At 47.5% G+C, this 19719-nt stretch overlaps 1 protein-coding gene across 1 annotated transcript; it reads left to right on the top strand.

The window, feature by feature from the left end:
• Positions 1-344: 344 nt before the first annotated feature.
• Ccdc182 (coiled-coil domain containing 182) lies at positions 345-1493 on the top strand. The gene has a single exon (XM_034508078.2). The coding sequence runs from the start codon at positions 380-382 to the stop codon at positions 836-838; it is 459 nt and encodes a 152-aa protein (XP_034363969.1). The 5' UTR covers positions 345-379; the 3' UTR covers positions 839-1493.
• Positions 1494-19719: the final 18226 nt, after the last annotated feature.

Raw genomic sequence — 19719 nt, 5'->3', positions numbered from 1 at the left:
ATAAAATCATCTATGCTCCTTATGGGTTGGGAGACTGCTCAGTCTTGGCAGCCTGTGAACCTGACCTGGCTTGCCTTCACTTGGCCAGTTTTCTCCACCCCCTCAGATTTGCTCTTGTGGTTAAAGGAACGCTTGAACTCTAGTTCTGACAGGGTGACGTAATTAATGAGAAGCCTCATTTCAGGAGACTTGGGAAACGCAGGTAAATCTGTAGGTTACCAACAATATGCAAAATAGTGAACTGGGGCTTTCCTTCTGATTGGCTGAAGGGTCTTGATGTCACAATGCGGTGGGTCTATCCACTTCAAATAATAGTGCCTCTGGTCCCCAAATATCTATCTGACTCAGTTTCTTGGCTTCCTCTCTGCAGAAGGAAATAATGGAAGCCCTCTTTCAGGCAGGGTCCATTCTTATGAAGGTGAATACCTTACAGGGCAAGAAGATGGTGGAGAGCGGGCTCCAGTCTGGGGATCTTTCCCTGTCTCAGTCATGGCCCTCCTACCTCCCTCTGCCGGCCGACTTGGATATCCTGCAGCAGAAGGTGGCCGCGGTACAAAGGGAGCTGGAGGACTTCAAGAAGGAGGCGCTGAAGGCCATCCGTTACTTAGAGGACGCCTTCTGCCAGATGAGTGGCGTCCTGGCACAGCAGGAGGAGCAGGCGGCGCGAGTGAAGCAGCGGCTGAGGGAGGAGGAGGACCGCGGCATCGTTCGAAACAAGGTCCTCACCTTCCTCCTGCCCCGGGAGAAGCAGCTTCGTGAACACTGCCAGCGGCTGGAGAACATGCTGTTCAGGAGCCACGACCCGCTGCGAGTCACCAGAAAGAGCCAGGCCGACTGAACGGCCCGCGTGTGCGCCTGAGCTGGCGGGCAAGATTGTTTTTTAATGGAAGGACAAACACTAAGTCCCCATTTATTCCCCTTTCCCCATTTTTATTGCTTTCCTGCTACCAAAATAACACCATGCAAGAGGCAAAAAAGACCTCAATATGGTTTTCGGGTGAAGTTCCGTTTATCCAGCCTCGTCAAGGAAAGAGGCCCCCAGACACTAAGTCAGACCTGTAACCGTCACCTCGAACTGTTGTTTCCTGTTTGTAATGGTACGGTTGCCTGGATGCAGTAGCATTTTTCTTGTATATCCTTAAACTGGTTGTGTTGAACAGATTTACCTTTCTTTTAATGACTCCAGGCTTTTCGTAATTTATCACTAACAACTGGTTTACTGAGACCTGTCACTGCGTGTTCTACACCAAGACAGGCTGGGGGCTTAGTGAGGGGGTTTACCCATGTCCTGAAATGGACTCAGATGGCTGGATTTGTGTTCATTCCTAACCTCGCCATTTCAGTCCGCTTGCAAGGTTGGACTATTGTTTCTCTCTCTTCCTTACTGCTTTGGTTCAACTCTGCTTCCTCTCCATTTACCCCGCAAGATGGGCTGCTCTGTGGGGTGAACCTTGTTAGTTGTCTGATGGTAGAACTCTTCGAACTCCAGTGCACAGGAGGTGACATTCATAAGTTTCCACAATAAAACAGTGAAACTGACACCTTTATTTGACTTACTGAACAATAGTTGCTAGGGTGTCTGGTCATTTATCAAACAATGTATTCCCCCACCCCCTCTACTGTCTGCCCCCATAGGCACCTCCTGAGGGTAGGACAGCAATGTTTTCAAATGGTAAACTAATAAACAAAACCCAGAGCACTCTCCTCCGTGCTTTCTCCATTTTAACAAATGGCCAGTGCTCCAAGCCCAGGCCCCTTGTGTGTAATCACTTACAGTGTTGCAGGCTCACAATCCCCTGAACCAATCACACTGTTTCTGGACTGGTTCCTTCTGGGGTACTAGAACAATCACATGCGTGGCTGGAGGCCATTAGCAGTCACTGTGACTTGTGTTTCCAATCAGCCCCTGTTTCACCAGCTCATATATTATTTCTCCAGCCCCTCCCAAAGGCTGCCACACATCAAGCCTGAGGGGTCTGGTGGCCAAAGGCAACAATAAGCAGTTGGGTGTCTCTAGTGCAGGGCTCACAGGCCTGGCAAGTGCCCTCTGACCTTCTGGTGCAGCCTCATTCATTCTCCTCCTCTACTCACAGGCTCTCAAATAAGATTTAAATATTTGGGTCCCCCTGAGTCGGCCTCCACCAAAGGACCTTGCAACCCTTGGTTAAGCACCATATCCAGCCATCAACCGTCTTCCTAGAAGGGCTGTATCTCTGCTCTAACTGTAAGCAGCTTCTCCTCCACTTTAGCTGAGGTGGTAGACTGAGCTCATTTAGCACCAGTAATATTGATAATCCCACAATAGCTTAGAGTCGTCACGCTGCCACACACTTTGCTTCAGCGTTACAAGGACACCAAGACTTAAGCTGAGTAACTTGCCCAAGATCAAAGCTGGCTGACTGGGGATCTGAACCTCAGAGCCTGTGCTCTTAGCTGCCCTGGAATGTTCTGGAGGGCTTTATGGATGTCTGATATATGCCCCTAGTGTAGGTGAAATGTTGCTGAAATTGCTGAGGTTAGATCTGGAAGAAGTGACCATTTCTTGTAAAAGATTCCTAGACCACTAAACCCTGGAAGGAGACAGACACTCACACACACAGACACGCAGGCACACACACACACACATGCACACACACACATGCACACACACACATGCACACACACACATGCACACACACACACACACACACACACACACACACACACACACACACAGAGGGGGGAGAGGAGAGTTTTTAAATTAGGAAGGAGTTCTTGACTGGTTCATAGAGGTCTGCCCAATGTAGAGGAAACAGGATCTAAAGGCATCACTCACAAGAAGAGGACTCAAGTCTCCTGCAGGTCCAGCCAGCCATGCAGTTGCCCAGGAGACATGTTGTGTGTGTTGAGGGAGGGGGAGTGAGAGGAGGTTAGGAGATAGATGCCAACGACCCCCATCTGCAGCCACCTATGTTTAGTTTTGGTCTGACATTCTGAGAGGGTCTCAGATAGCTGGAAGCATGGCCAGAGCGTGGAAAAGGCCAGATTAAGGAGGGGACAGGAAAGAAGGACTTGGGGAGCTTAGCAGAGACACTTTTAGGAAAGGCCCAATGATTTTGCATGCAGGCACTGGACAGACTCTGTATTTCGGGGCTCCCGGGGCCTAATAAGTGCCACCTCCCCTTTTCTGTCTCAGGTTAAGCACCAATTGAGGATAAACACAAAAGACAGGCCAATGGAGACAACATGTCACCTTTATAGTTGATAGCATACTTGAGAATGTGGTTTAGGATCTGTCAGCCACATCTAGCTGAGACTTTGTCCCTAAACCTGATGCCATCTCCAGGCGTAGTGCAGCTGCTGGCAGGGGAGTGTGTGTGTGTGTGTGTGTGTCCCTCAAAGGGCTGTGCCTATGGACATGTGGGATGATCTGTGTGCAGAGAAAGATCTTGAGAGAGTGGAAGTGCTATGTGCTGGGTGGGTACTGCTCTTTCTTCAAACTCTTCAGGTGGGAAGTTGTTTGCTTTCTCTGGGGAGGATAAGGTGAAGAGACAGAGAAGCCAGGGGTGTTACCTGAATATGCCTCTTTCCATCATAAAAGAGGTTAAGGAGTAAGCAACAAGGAAAAGGGTTCAGTTGAACCATCTAATCCTGTAGGGTAGCAGTTGTGATAACACACAGTAGGAAGCAGACCCCCACCCCTGTCTAAGAAACAGAATGACAGGAGTGTTATGATGGGTCTGGGCTCTAAAGGGGTACCTCAGCTCGTCTGAGATGTGGACATTTTGGAAAAACTTTCACATTTAAAGGATTCTGGGGAACTGGTTTCAGAGCCCTTGTGATGCCCTGCCCTATAAACTATCTCTGCTTCTTTCCTGGGGCTTCTGTCACCAGTTGGTTTATGCTAACAATGTGATTTATGCTTAGGACCCTGGATCATGCTGTATGGGTTTGACCTCTAGGGGAGCTGCAGACTGTAGAACTAAGGTCAATTACACGCTGCTCTATGCCTGAGAGATAAGCCACCAATAAAAACCCTGGACACTAATACCCAGAGGATTTGACCTGGTCGGCACTACTTGACCCAGGTTGCCACAGGCTGTTGCTGAGAAAATTAAGCATCACACATACAAATGTGCCAAGAGGCCAGCTGGAAGCCCCGAGGCCTTGACACTGTCCTCTGGGTCTTTGCTGGTTTTAAAGTGTGCTGTTTCCACAGTGCTAAACAGAAACTACGAGGATGGCAGCTTGGCTTAATTTTCTGAGTGCTTCTAGCAGATCCTGGAACCTGAGAGTGTGACCCAGGGAGCCATAGCAGAGTCAGCTGCACCCGTTGTGATTTGAATTCAGCACTGCTAGTCTCCTGGTAGATGAAGAAACTGAGGCATGAGAAGTTACATGCCTAGGAGTCCCCAGGGACACAGCAGAGCTTGCTGCTCTCCCATGACAAGGGAAGGAGCTTAGAGAATTGTGCAGCATGGGTGCTGTCCTGTGGCTAAGCAATGTGGGAGTCGGGCTGGGGACTGGCATGGATGCAGAGATTCACCTGTGTGCTACTGGTACTCAGACCCGCTGCCTCATCGGCCTCATGCCTGGTACCACCCTGGGAGTCAGAGTCTTGAGACCTCACAGGATGCCAGGGAAACACTGCAATTCCTCAGTTCTAAGACAGGCAGACACTGGTTAGAGATGCCATCACCATCCAGGATGACCAAGTTGTCCTCATTTAACTGGGACTGTTCTATTTTAAAACTGCAAATCCCACATGCTCAGCACCCAGACAGAGAGAGTTGGGAGGATCCAGATGAGGCTGGAGGTAGGATGAGTCCCAGGAGGGCAGAGCAGAAAACAGGATGTTAGCAGCCTGTGCTGGCTGCTGACCCTCTCTGTTCAGTTTGGAGCCAGAGGCCATGCTGCTTGTCCTGTGGTAGGAAAGCCTTGCTTCCCTTCATCTCCTCTCCTCACAGCTCAGAGTATTCAGAAAGAGGCCTTTTCTATGTAACCTTGGAGCTCTCAGGGATACCTAGGGCTCCTGATTAAGTCACACTTCATAGATATCTTCACAGATTGGTGGTCCTGGAGGACAGAGAAGACCCCTGGGGGATGAAGGAGACAAGAAGAGATAGGGGATGCATTGTGGTGGAATATTTGGCTAGCATGTATGAAGCCCTAAGTTTTCTCTCTGGCACCATATGAACTAGGTATAGTGGCATACCACTATAATGCCAGCACTGAAAAGTTCAAGGTCATCCTCAGCTACATAGGAAATTCAAGATAAGCCTGGGCCAGCCTGGGCTACACAGATGTTGTAGTTTTGTTATTATTTTTATTTACTTTGAATTTTAAAACCTTGTTTATTGTTATTTCATATACAATGGTGTTTTGCCTGCACATATGTCTGTATGAGGGTGTCATATATCCAGACAGATATACAGAGATGTCAGATATACAGACAGTTGTGAACTGCCAGGCGGGTGCTGGGAATTGAACCCAGGTCCTCTAGAAGAACAGGCAGTGCTCTTAACCACTGACCCACCTCTCCAGTCCTTGTTTTTCTTTTCTTTCTTTCTTTCTTTCTTTCTTTCTTTCTTTCTTTCTTTCTTTCTTTCTTTTTTTTAAAAAGAGAGAAGACAGCTTGCTGTCTCTTTCATGCCAGCTCTCCTCCTGGCTGTGAACAATGCAGCCCCGTTGCTCACTTTCTCCAAGGTTCTAGGGCCAACAGGAGACAAAATAACAGATGGCTTTCTTTCTGCCGACAGTGGAGTTCTCAAAGGTGCCCTACAAGCTGTGGTCCTTTGCTCGCCTTCTTGGGCATCCCCAGAAGCCAGAGGCTACAGTCACGTCAAACATCACTCCCTCAAATGAACCCTCAGCAGTTAAGGCTGCACTCCCCATGACCCTGTGGTCTCCATCTTCAGCAATGGGGGAGTCTGTGAATGGGGAATGACTGAAAAGCAAGGAAAAGAAATGCAGTTGTAAAACATACAGAGCCTTGGGTCCAATCCCCAGCACTCTATAAACTGAGCATAATGGTGCATGGTTGTAATCTCAGAAATTCAGGAAGCTGAATTGAGAGGAAAGCTGTGGGTTCAGTGTCAGCCTAGGCTACCCAGCAAGCTCTGATTAACTTGGCATACATAGTGAGATTTTTTTTTTTTTGTCTCAAAAGCAAGTAATTCAATTATCTTGATTGACCCCACCACTTCCAAGAAGTCTCAGGAACTTGGAGGTGTGCTAAAACATTCACTGTCCAAGTGTGTCCTTAAGTCCCCTTCTCCAGAAACGTGGGAGACAGAAATGCCAAGAGGAGACAATCCTCAGGTCTCCCTTCCAGCCCGGAAGAGTCTCAGCCCAGGGGATATGACAGCATTATGGCTGGGTGGCCCACGGTGTGGACATCAGTAGTCGCTGGACCAGTAGGCCATCAGAAGATCGGATGCTTTTCAGGTGTCCTGTCTTGTATGTGTCTTCGGAAGGCATTACTGTAGGACTGTGGTCTGATGCTGGCCTCTGGTCCATCTCACCCTTTCCTTCTGATTCCTCTCCACAGTAGAGAGGGTCAGGATAGACAAGTTGTCTGTGCTTAAACAAACCTCTGCTACAGCTGCACAGCCTGGGGTCCTCAATGCATTGCCCCATAGAAACTGTCACAGTGACATCATTGCTCTGTGACTCTATGTGGTCAACATGCTCGTCACTAGCCATTGTGGCTGCTCAGCCTTTGGAACATGACAGGTTTAGGAACTGCATTTTAAATTTCGTTCATTTGCATAACCCCTTCATCACTGGTGACTACAGCCCCAGAGCCTCATCTCCCGTTTCCCTTACCAAGAAAGGGACGCACACGGGGTAAAGCAATGTAAAATGTAGGTATGGCAAAAAAAAAAAAAAAAAAGTCAACTAAAAGTTTTATGTACAATTTGGTTTGCCAACCCAGGAAGATAATCTGTGTTTCTTGTCTTGAGGACTCTTATTGGTCATGCCCCAGAAATGGCTGGGTGGCCGAGAGTGCGGGAAATAGAAGTACATGATTCTGTATGAGGAGGTAGAAGGACCATCATGGTAAGAGAAAGGTTGTATGAGATCCTGGTTTTCCCAGCCCACCCTACTGGAAAGGAGCATGGGAACCTTTTCCTAAGTAGATAGCAGGTTGAGTATCTTTGTTTGTCCTTGTCTTTCTTCCCATTGGAGTCACACCAGTAAACGCAGCAGAAGGGTTTCTTTAAGAGCCTGCCAGTCTGCTGTCAATCAACCATCACAGCAAGGTTCACTAGGGTTGAAGATAAGAACCAGCTCCATGTTACCGGGCCAGAATGGGGATCAAGGAAGAGTTATAGAGGGTGATGGCCAGAACCTAATAGCAACAGCCCCAAAGGCAGCACGCTGGGAGCAAGCAGAAGGGTTCATCCTCATGGGTCAGTAGGGAACAGTGGCCTGCATAGAGTGGCCACCTTTGTGTACAGACTCCCACCTCCTGGGAAAGGTGGACCTTTCTTCTGTGGATAGAGGAGCTCATATTATCCCCATGAGGCACTTGTATATTTGAGACAGGGAGGCAGGGCCTGTCCTTGAGACTCAGAGTGAGGAACACTGATCATGGTGTCCTTGTCTGTCACCATCCTGATGGTTATCGCTTCAGGAGGGGTATGGCCCCATTTCTGGGCTTGACAGTTCTGAGGAGTCAACCACGTCTCCACTAAATAAGTTAGATCTCTCCAGGGCAGATCAATATTTAATGTGGGGCTTAAAAAGACTGACTCAGGAAATGAGTTTAAAAGCAAAGAATTTGCCTTAGGTAGCAATTTCTGAAATACAGTAGTGTCAGGGGACAGATTATTCAAGCCCCAGCCACGGACGGTATAAAAACAGTTGAACAAACCAGGTTCTGCTCCCTGTCATCGGTGACTCTGAATCCCCCAGTTTCTGTCCTGGACTCACAGAGGATGACTGTCAACTTAGAAGGGGGCTCTGAGAGTGGCCACTCCAGGGATGGCTGATTCAGACATCACTAATCAATCCCAGCACACTCTCCTCCTGAGCCGGTTCATCTCCAGGCAACCACTGTCCACTGATGAGAGTGGCATTTGGTGTGACGTTTATTTTTCGTCCCCATTAAATCCAAATTCTTTATTGAGCAGAGGGTAAAGCAGTAAAGCATAAGGCTACATACTGAGCTCGAAACTGAGATGGGGCTGGTGTTCCGCTCCTTTTTTCTTCTTCTAAGATCTTTTTTGTTACAAGAATGCATTAGAGGCTGAGGCCCCATCAGGGACCACTTGCTAAAGGGCTTTTCCTGAGTGACACTGACACTGGCCATTTTGTTCTAGAGATAAAATTATGACATTTTAAAGCTAAAAAATCAGCTTAGAGGTCATCTAGTTCCTCTCTCTCTCCATCCTGGGGAAATGAACACACAGGGAAGCCAAGCAACTTGCTCGGAGGCCCTGGTACTGGCCACTCCCCCCATGTGAACAAAGTGCTTGGAAGCCTAGGCCTCTCATTTAGTCACAGATAAAACAAGTATTTGGGACTTCCATTTTCTATATAGAACTAGTAACTAAAACTTATTATATATAATATATATTATATATAATATATAAAAATATTATTAGCATAATGTATATTATATAACAAATACTTAATATATAAAAATATATATTTAAATTATTCTCTCATATATTACATCCAACCACAGTTTCCTCCACCATAGTTCCCCCTCCCTTCCCTCCCACCTTTCTTCTCCCCCACCTCCCCTCAGAGAAGAGAAGGTCTCACAGGCCCATCAACCAAACACAGAGTAACAAGCTACAGTAAAGACCAGGCAGGCACATAACCTCTCACATCAAGGCTAGACAAGGCAGCCCAGTAGGGGGAGAGGGATCTCACAAATCGGCAAAAGAGTCACAAGAACATTAAGCTGCTCAGCCATGACACACATGTAGAGGACCTAGGTCAGACCCCTGCAGGTTCCTGGATCTCTCAAGTTACTGTGAGTTCCTGTCAGCTGATTCTATGGGCCATGTTCTCCTGGTGTGTCCTTGACCCCTCTGGTTCCTTCAATCCCTCCTCCTCCTCAACAGGACTCCTGAGCTCCGCCTAACATTTGGCTCTGGTGCTCGGCATCTGTTCCCATCAGCTGCTGGTGGAAGTCTCTCTGGTCTCTTTGATGACAATTCTGCTAGCTGCTGGTCCCCAAAAGATATTTTTAAAGAAACACATAAAACTGCTCAACTGTAGACACGGCTCAGTGGTTAAGAGCAGCTGCTGCTCTTGAAGATGTCCCAGGTTCCGTTCCCAGCACCCACAGGGTGGCTTACAACCACCTGTAACTCCAGTTCCAGGGAGTTACTCTGATGCCTGTTCTGACTTCTGCCCTCTGTTAGGCACCAGGCACACATGTCTTGGACATACATACATGCAAACAAAAACATATACACATAAAACAAATAAATCCAAAATAATTTATTAAAAAGGGGAAAGAAATATACAAACTGAGTGTGATGGCTCTTCTGCAGTCCTACCTTTCAGGATGCTGGCACAGAAAGATCACTGAATATTTTAGGTTAGCCTGGACTATACCGTGGGTTATAGTGTGAGACCCTGTCAGCTTTCAAAACAAAACACTAAGTAAACGAAACATTTCTTTGTTTATTTTTAAGATAAACTCTGATATTTATGATATGTTCCTAGTTTACTTTTCTGATTATATTTTGATGGATGCAAAAAAAATTAAGTGGTTTCTATTCTATTTCCTTAACTAACATTAACTGAGAATCTAGGTTTATGCTGGCTGTAGAGGGTTAATTGAATGTGTGTGTGTGTGTGTGTGTGTGTGTGTGTGTGTGTGTGTGTGTGTGTGTACGTGTACATGGAAGTCAGAGGAAGGCAGCTGGTACCCTCCTCTATCACTCTCTGCCTTATTTCTTTGAGGCAGTCTCTTTCTGAACCTGAAGCTTGTGTTTTCCAGCTATGCTGGCAGCCAGCAAACCCCAGCAACACCCCTACCTACAGCCCTGGAATTCTAGGTGCGCCCAGCTTGTAACACAGGTGTTAGAATCTTAATTCAGGACTCATGTCTCCACCGAGGCACCCTTGACCATGAATCCATCTCTCTACTGGTCTTCAGTTTTTATGAGGAAACCCTTTTCATGATTTTGGGGAAAGGGGGCAGAAAATTATAGTTTCTAAGGCAGCAAAAATATATTCTTCTAGGGTGAAGGGGTGGGCAAGAGACTTTATGCTCCTAGGTTTAATAACAATTGTGTGGTCTCAACCTACTTCCTGATCTATTAAATGACAGTAACAATACTAGTTCTCCCAGGCCCAGAGGCAGGCTGTGGAGGCCAGAAGGCATGAGGCCTACGAGAAGGAACATTTCTTCCTTCTCAAAAGGAAGACAGGTAAGGTAAGGGTCAGACTCAGTCCACCGAGCCTGGGAGGGAGGCTGTCTCAGGGGACATGTGGGGCGGGGTGGAGGGAGACAGGTGCTAGCTACCTCCGATTGGAGCAGCATCGAGGATTCCCATGCCCTCATTATGCTAGGAACTCCTGTCAGATTTAAACCATCGCATGTTACTATTGGAGACACCGCGGTGTTAGAGAAACAGCAGCCCACAGGAATGCCACCCTTTCGAAAGGTCTCTCTCCTGGAGTTTCCATCGGGTGTTAATTGTATGCTACTGTTCCCTTATCCGACTTCAAAATATACATCATATTTGTATTGCATCTGCTAAGCATATATTTTTATTTTATTGCTTACTGTGTGGCTGACATTTGGTTATTGAACGTCTGGAGAATTGGACCTGGGTGCTTTTTTTTTTTTTCTTCCTTTTGTAAGTGTTTGCTGTGATGTATTAATCTTTACAGAAGGGATGAGGCAGGGACACACAAGCACTCGCACTCACACACACACACTAATCACATTGCCGTTTTATCTCACTTTGCGGGTGTGTGGCTACATTTATAAGAGCCGACAGATCTGAAATAGGTGGTCTGAACTGATTCAGGCGGGAGCAATGAGGCCAGCAGCCTCCTGGGGAAACAGCAAGGGAGGGAGGAAGAGAGAGCCTTTTGTCTTCGGCTCGTGAAGGACACACCAGGCAAGGAGCAAAGGGGGAAGCATCGTAAGTACAGGCTGGAAGAGACCCTGGGGGCCTATTTATATGTCTATAAAAACACAGACATATGCTTTATAGATATTTTATATCTTATATATCCATATATCTATATAGCATCTCACATAATTTTTGATCCCGGGCTCAATAAATGGTTATTGAATTAAAGAACAAAGGGATAGTTATATAAACCATTTGCTGAGGTTGAGCTCTGAAGAACACTTTATATATGTTTTCTCTAAGCTGCCCTACAAAGTAATTTTACTTTAGTCATTCTTTTAAAAATACAGGAAATTGGGCTCTTCAAACAAGTCAAGCATTCATATATGGTCCAGCAATTGTACTTTCTTTTGGGGAATTGATCCAAAGGAATTGAACAGAGGTGCTCAAACAAATAACTGCACGTACATGGTGTATCTACTCTAGTTAAACTAACCCAAAGTGAATGGCCCCAGATGTTCATCCACTGACAGTGGAGAGATAAACTATGGCACACATATGAAGGAATATTATTCGGCCACAAAAAAGGAATGAGGATAGATACGCACTATGTCTTTGGTGATGTAGCATGCACATGCACACATATCTTTGAAAACAATGTCGAGAAGCTACACATAATAAAGTCACCCATTCTGTTTATATGGAATATCCAGAGTTGGTGGTCAGAAGACAGATGGTGACTGGTTGCCAGGGACTGGCAAAAAAATGAGGGGTAACTTATAAATGTGACCTTATTTGGGGGTATTTAAGCATTTGGGGGCTGGATATAGGTAATAATTTTATAGAAGTGTGGATGTACCAAATGCCATTCCGTTGTTCAATTTATCATGATTAATTGTGGTTGGGCATGGTGGCATGTATCCAAGATCCTGGCTACTCAGAAGCTGAGGCAGGAGGATTACTTGAGCCCAGGAATTAGAGAGTGCTCTGGGCAACTGTCATGAATGTGCCATGTTGGGAACACAGACAAACACACTTGTGTCTTTCTACAATATCAGAACTTATTGAATAACAATAAAACTTGCTGTATAATCCTGCCTACCTTGGTAATCTGGCCAAGGCAAGTGCAGGCTCTTTTACTCCGATCTTAATTAATTAATTAACATTAGCTCTCATATCACACATCACACATTAAGTATATCTACAGTTATGCATGCGTGCATCTTGCAGGGTTAATACGAGTTTAAAGAGGCTACAGCCAAGTTCAGAAATGGGCTGAGGAAGTCTGTATTGATGGGGTAACGAACCAGATGGGTTTGGGGCACAGTTCCTGGAGCTGCTGGTGTCAGAGAAGAAGTAGCAACTTGAGCTGAAAGGCTGAACTGGGCTCCAAGCAGAAAACACCAGGTCAGTCCTAGGCAGGTGAACGGGTGGATGGGTAGACAAGGTGCAACAAGTGCATGAAGCTGATGCTCCAGGGACAGCTGGGCAGCCCTCTGCTTGCTAGTCCTTGACACATATCCGAAGCATCTGATATTAAATAAGGTGGCGTGGTACCATACCGTCAATGTTAGGTGATCATTTCTTTTTGGATCTTGGGTGAGGGAGTGGTACTTTCTTCTTGGTGTGGAGTGTCTGAGAGGCTCTTGGACCTGGTTTCCTTGATGGAATTTTAATTTGTCCTTGTGCTTCTACAGTCTCAATTAAGCAGTAAAGCTATAAAGTGACTTCCTTTTGACTCCTAGGGGTAAGTTGTTTATCAGTCTGTGTTGGCTAGGTGGTATATTCTTAGGTCCACCCCAGACTTATGTCATAGTCCTCTCTCAAAATGGAGTCAAAAAACCTGCTTAGAAAATGAGATCACCAAGCCCAAGAAATCACTGCTTTGTATAATAAGGAATAACTGTGAGTTATGCACAGACTGATGACAACAACTACATTTTGAGACTCTGTCTTAAAAAAAGAATCAAGAAAACACTGTCCCCCACCTCCAACACACACACACACACACACACACACACACACACACACTCACAAACTACCCCAGATTCGTGGTTCTCTACCTGTGGGTCATGACTCCTTTGGGAGTTCAAATGATCCTTTCACAGGGGTCACCTAAGACCATTGGAAAACACAGAGGTCTACATTATGATTCATGACAGTAGCAAAATTACAGTTAAGAAGTAGCAACAAAAAATAATTTTATGGTTGGGGGTGACCAGAACTTGAGGAACTGTATTAAAGGACCGCAGCATTAGGAAGATTGTGAACTATTGTTCTATATCTAAAAATATATAGTTCAGTGATAGACTACTTGCTTGGTACATAGGAGACCTTGGGTTCAATTCCCAGTACCACAAAACAAACAAACAAATCCCTAAAAGGTGAGTTTTATGTTTCTGTGAAATATGCTTTGCTTCTTTTAGAGAGAGAGAGAAAGAGAGAGAGAGACAGAGACAGACAGAAAGAGACAGAGACAGAGAGACACACAGAAAGACAGACAGACACAGAGAGAGATAGATATAGAGACAGACAGACAGACAGATAGACGAGGGGTGCAACTAGGAGGATAGTGCAGTCAGCAGAGTGTTTGCCTTGAAAGCAATGAGAACCTGACTTTGATCCTCAGAATCCATGTTAGAAATGAAAAGCCAAGCATGGAGTGTGAGTTTATAATCCCAGTGCTGAGGAGGTAGAGACACAGCAATCCCTGGGGCTTTCTGGACAGCCAGCCTAGCCTACTTGGTGAGTTTCAGGTCAGTGAGACAGTGAGACCTCAACTAAAAGAAAAATCATAGATGATTCGTGAAATTGACCTCTGATCTCCACATGTATACACATGTGCACTCAATAACACATAAACAGACACACGAGCACACACACACACAGGGTTCAGAGGTCACTGCAGGGGATTAGATGGAGAGTCTGAGTTGCCTGTCATTCTATGTTCTCTTGCCATCAACCCTGTAGCCTTAAAACCTCTTCCACCGGAACTTCCACCAAAGTTGGGATGGTACCTCAGCAAACTGAATGCAGTCCCAGGGAGGGCAGAAAAGCCCAGGCCTGAACTATCATCACAGGAATAAGTCTGGGCTAACCATCTATAGGGTGAACAACCACACGGAGCAAAGCGAGGCTCTCCCATTAAAGGCATTGCAGACCAGCCAGCCAGTCTACAAGCTGACTGTAGACATATGAGTGAGCTGGCCAAGATGGGGTTAGCTCATGTTAGCAGAACCTCATGGGCAACTGGGGGACCCACAAGACATGGTAAGCCATTGTGGGTTTGAGCCATTTAGCATTGCAGTGAATTGTCTGTAGATTGCCTAGAACAACAATCACCCCCAGTAAGAAAAGGTCAAACTGGTTCCAAAGTCCAGCTCTAAAGGCATCGCCCACTATACTTACTGGTCACCCTCATTTTACAACAGCACAGGGGTTGTATAAAGAGTGGGAATAAGAGTGTTGTCTGTGTATGATTGTGCATGTTTGTGTATACATAGATGTGCATGCATGTGCATATACATATGAGTAGCCTTCTCCTCTGTTCCTGGTAATGGAAGAATTCACCCATACCCCCAGCCATCCTTCCCACAGCCTGCAAGTAGGTCCTGCAGTACCAACCTTGGCTTCCAGTCTGTTTCTGTGCTTTCGTCATTCTGGCAAAGCTGCTGTCCTGTTCTGCTTGGCCTTGTTGACAGGACAGAAAGACGACTTGTCAGTGTGCCATTTTCTCCTGAAGCTTTGCATTCTCCTGCCTCTTCGGGAGAGTTCAATTCTGCAAAGCATAGAGTATCTAGGACAATGGCCGCCTTAACGGCTGTGGAAATGGTCCCAGGGAGACTGTACAACTCATATTACCACATGGTTAAGTGCACCAGGATACAAAAATGATTAGTGTGTTATTCTAGATGCCCCCTCTTACCCAAAGAGTCCATCCCCTGACATAAATATTGTCTATGTATCAAAGGGCAGGGAAGCTAGGAGAGGATTCAGAAAACTTGTGAACTTGAGGCCCATCTAAACTTTTCTAGAGGGCCGAGGAGAGACAGTCCCCCGCAGCTCTCCTTCCAGCAGGGTCAGAAGGAAGCAGATGAGAGAGTAGAGGTTACAACAAGTACTGGGAGAGGCCTGTGATCTGAGCCTCTTGTAGTATTCCACTCAGAGAGGAAGGCACTGGGCTTCTCTCCCTTCACTGTTCTCCCAGTGAGCCCTGAGGGCCCAGGCTACACCATTCATGCAATCCAATTCTACTGGGACCTGGAGATGATCAATCTGTGGGAAGTCTATGTGCAGTTCCTTCTATGGTCACCAGGGTTTGTGAAGAGACTTAAAAATACACCCGGTTTGAGAGACTTTTTGTAGCACATGGCTAGCAAGGGAACAATCGTCAGTAAACAGGAGAAGCCCCCTAAACGTTGGACCCATCAGGGAGCACAGGCCCGCACTATGTGCTGCATGTAGACCTGGGAGTCCATCCAAACTTCACAGCCTTGGCCTAGTCTTGCTCTCTAACCTCCTCAGCCCCAGGATCAGCACACTGCCCTTCCTCCCGTCCTCCCAACTCCGACTGTCTCCAGAGCTCTGGCTTGTAGGTTCTGTTTCACACTGACCCACCTCACTTCCTAGTTCCTCCTAAGGCCATACCCCCAAACCTTTTGGCCCTTCCTACTACTCTCCACCACTCTCTGAGGAAGCTTCCTGTGCGACCTCTCTGCTCTGGCAAGAACCCTGGTCTGCCATGGTACCTGTGCTCACCTGCCTCTGGGTCTTTCCAACACCCTATTTCAGTCACTTGACTGCAGCTACCTGCAGCCGTCACACCGCACGCCCTTTAGAAGTTTCTGAACTATACTTACATCCTAGTGCCCCCTCAGCTGGTGCAGTGTGGATGCCCAGGTAAGTTTGGGCAGGGTGCGGAGGAACCAGAGGTCAACTCGTGCTTCTCTCCCGAAGTGTATTTCATCTCCCCATCCTGGGTCTGAACACTGCGGTCGTGAGAGAGGTAAGTGCTTCAGAGGTGGCTTTGCTGGGCCACAGGGACACTGGGGCCTGTGTCTGTCTAGGACTGTGGGGCACTGTAGGATCTCTGTAGGCCAGCCCCAGAAGACATGAGAACCTAAAACAGGCTCAGGGCAAGGTGGCTGAGAAAAATAGCTCGACAGAGGCCTTAATCTCCTTGCTGAAGGTCAAGGTTGCCCTGGAAACTTTGCCTCACCGATCTGATGGCTGAGGATGGTGGCTGATACTCCTTCTTGGCACATCTACTGGTCCAGAGGCGGATGGTGTTGGCTCCTCCAAATGTCACGGTGCACCCATGCAATACCGTGATGGTCTCCAGTACTTGAAGGCAGTGAAATCTTGTTCACAAGTGACCAAATGTAATGGCTGCCTGAGGGCAGGGGACAAGTAGTGGCCATTCCCACACTTAAGGCGCACAGGGAGCCTCTATGACCACCCTGTTAAATATTCTCTTCTTTATGGGGTTTGCTCAAGTGCAGCGAGGTTCTGTTAGGTTGTGAACTGAGCTGTGTCCTGTCTTGGTTTCCGACCCTGAGGTGTGGGGTCCCTAGGGACATATCTCTTCCTCCTCTTAATCTGTATCCTTGGGCTACACATCAGTACCCCAAGGCCACAGCTCCAGAAACCCCACTTTAACACCATGGCCAGCTCACATCGAGACTTCACTTCCTAGTTTCCCCTGGGACGATCTCCCAGCACTCCTGCTTTGGGACAAAGAGCCAGAGCTTCCTTCCCAGAGTCCAGCCAACCCCAGGACAGCAGAGGCAGGTGGCAGTTGTCCTCCTGCCTCAAACAAAAGCAATCAAACCATCATCCTAATTTCTTTTTAAATCAATTCCCATGACAAATGTGTCTGCGGAAAGAGGGCCGGCTGCCCCCAGGCATTCACCGCTTCAATGAGGACAACAGAAGGAGCAGGATTCATAAAACTATAATGTGCTATTTGAACAGATTTCCCAGTAACCTGACCCTGTAGTCTGAGAATCCGCTCAGCCTTCACCCAGTCCAGATGGAGCCTCTCTGCAGCCTCCTTGGGGGACAGGAGCATCTCTGTGTTCCTGATTGACCAGGGACCCTTGTAAGGAAAGGAACTGAGTAGTTGGGAGCGGGCAGGGGTTCTGGGTCAGGGTAAACCTTCCCCTAGCACTGGGAGACCCCGCTTGCCTGATTAGGTTTTCTTGCTCATGTGTAGAGCCTGTGACCTATTTCCTACTGTGACAAGAGTATACATGATGAACGTAAACCCTAAGACATGGGAGATGTATGTAGACTGTACCAGGTTCCTCAGGGAGCACAGTGAGGCATGCTGGGAGCTGTCACCAGTCTGTCCTAAAGAGAATCAAAGCCAAATGAAGCTAGCTGCACTTTAAACTTGACCTCCAATGGAGTCACCAGGCAAAACTGCTGCTGCCCAGGAAGGAATTGTCTAGGCAATGGGGAAATTCCAAGAAGTGTAAGTGCCTAAGAAAAGACCCAAGAGTGAATGGAAGCCTAGCACCAGGCAGGCAAACCTGAGCTGTGACTGTCAAGACCATTGGTCACTTTGGGCTCTGGTGGGTAAAGCTTGGCAATACAAGCTCAGGGGGACTGGCCCCTAATGGCCATTGCAGACGTGGTTCTTTCAGTGCCCAGCAGCAAGCATGTGCTGGGGCTCTGCTGCCCGAACCGGGAGAAGGAAAGGAAGCATTGGAAATGCCCAGAACATTGTCTTTACTCAGGTTCACCTTTTGCAGAAGTTAGCCGACCACAGCTGAGCCTGCTGGGATTCATCAGAACCTAACCTAACCTGAGGGGTGGAAACTCCAGGCGCTTGAGCTGAAGAGCTGAGGGCCGTTGTGTAGTTTACAGCTTGGACCCAGGGATTCATAAAGAGGCTGAGACTCAGTCCTGGGGCTTTGGGATACTTCCCTCCCCACTTCCACAGCTGTGCCCCTGAAGATGTGCACAGAGACAAGTGTCTACGTGCCACACTCTGAATCTCCCCGGGACCCAGACAGAGGATGTCACACCTGAGTTGTAGAGACAAAGAAAGTGGGGCTCAAAGGGACAAGAGACCTGGAGGAAACCCTGTAAATAGCACACCAGGAGCTAGGACCCAGATTGGGTTTCCGTGCCCATCCAGCAAGCAGCAGCAGGGGTCTTCCAACCTCCTTCATCAGCACCAAGTCTGTTTCCCTAGAGAGTCTTCAGTCTCAAACCAGGAGTAATCCTGAACTTTGCAGGTGACCTCAAATGGCTTCTTCCAGCTTGGCTCAAGGAGGCCTCCAGGGGTGACTCTGGCAGCTTTGGGTCCTGCTGAGCTTCTCCATGTCACACCTGTCCCTGTCCCCTTCTGAGGAGCTGGGGAAGCTGCTCTTGTGTTGAGCCCCTGCTGAGCGTGACAACTCAGTGAGGACTCCAGGCTCCTGGCTGAGCTAAGGGCCAACCTGTCTCCACTATGAGAGGCTGCGCCCTTTGCCGACTGCTTTGAGAACAATCTGTGCTGCTTGGCAGAGGCAAACAGACAAACCTTTTCATCAGACAAACCTTAACTAGGGCAAGTGTAAGGAAACAGCAAAGGGATTCAGCAATCAGGCTCTGATGTCTGGCCACCTGGGTTCCAGTCTCGCTTGTGGTTGTGTGACCTTAAGAAAGCTCCCTAGCCTTGGATTTTCCTTATTAAAAGCATATGATAATTAAAGCCAGTTTATGGCTGCTTCAGGGGGTGAAGGGGATATAACAATACACTAGGTCTTAGCTCCTGGTAGAAGGAGATGATAAACTTTTATTAGTATTAGGATATTCCCCTCGGAAGCATCTTTAAAGGGACAGAAGAGTCCACCATAATGCAAGCTTCTGGTGACCATAGTCAGTTGTTAACTGTCTGGGAAAAGGAAGAGGCTACCCAAGGCCATCTTGGGTGGGAAGTGAACAACAAAGCTTCCAGAAAGGTAGGGGGAGGGCCTAGCCCTCAGGAGGCTCCACCCCATTACATCAGGATATTAGTGTTGTAAATTAGAAATGTCCTGACCATCGCCAGGGTGAGCCATCTGAATTGAGAGCGTTATTTCCCTCACCGTCCAGCTTGCCCATCTCTCAGGGGAAGGCACATGAGTGACAAGCTATAATTGAAGCCTCAGTGTTCTCGTTGGAGAGGAATGATTCTGTGGTCAAGCACACAGATGAGGACCGTCTGCAGGCCCTTTCTACTTGTTGCTCTGTCGGCTAGAACTGGTGAGGCCTCTTCTCAGGACCTTTACTGGCCCATCTCCAGCCAATCTGGCAGGTTTTGAGCTCTGGGACCCCTCTGGAGACAATGGATCTGAGTGATGGAACCCAGGAAGCTCTGCAGTCTGTAGTAGGGATGGGCTTGCCCTCCTAGGTTGCATCTCCCTGGTCCCATCTGTACTAGGTTCCCTGGTGCCCTGCTACACTAGGGCAAGCCTGGGTGTGAATGATGGAGGTGCTACTTGGTGGAGGAGAAATTTCTCTCTACTAGAAGCTGCTGTCAGTCAATGCCACCCCACTGGCCTGGCTTTGCTGGCCCATGGACCCTGTTTTTCTAAGGGAAGAGGGTGTTTCCCCTTTCCTGGGGTCTTATTCTTTCATTTGATCAGCAAATATTTATTGAGGACTTGCACTATGCTTTAGTAACAGAGAAAAGCAGGCAGACTTCCCCCCAATT

Source organism: Arvicanthis niloticus, chromosome 6 (assembly GCF_011762505.2).
Source record: "Arvicanthis niloticus isolate mArvNil1 chromosome 6, mArvNil1.pat.X, whole genome shotgun sequence".
In the NCBI taxonomy this organism is placed as follows: Eukaryota; Metazoa; Chordata; class Mammalia; order Rodentia; family Muridae; genus Arvicanthis; species Arvicanthis niloticus.
Note: the sequence above shows the minus strand (reverse complement) of the source record. Positions and strands in the feature narration are given on the sequence as shown.

Excerpts from the sequence above, each read along its gene's own strand:
- Ccdc182 (XM_034508078.2), top strand. The coding sequence starts at position 380 with ATGGAAGCCCTCTTTCAGGCAGGGTCCATTCTTATGAAGGTGAATACC.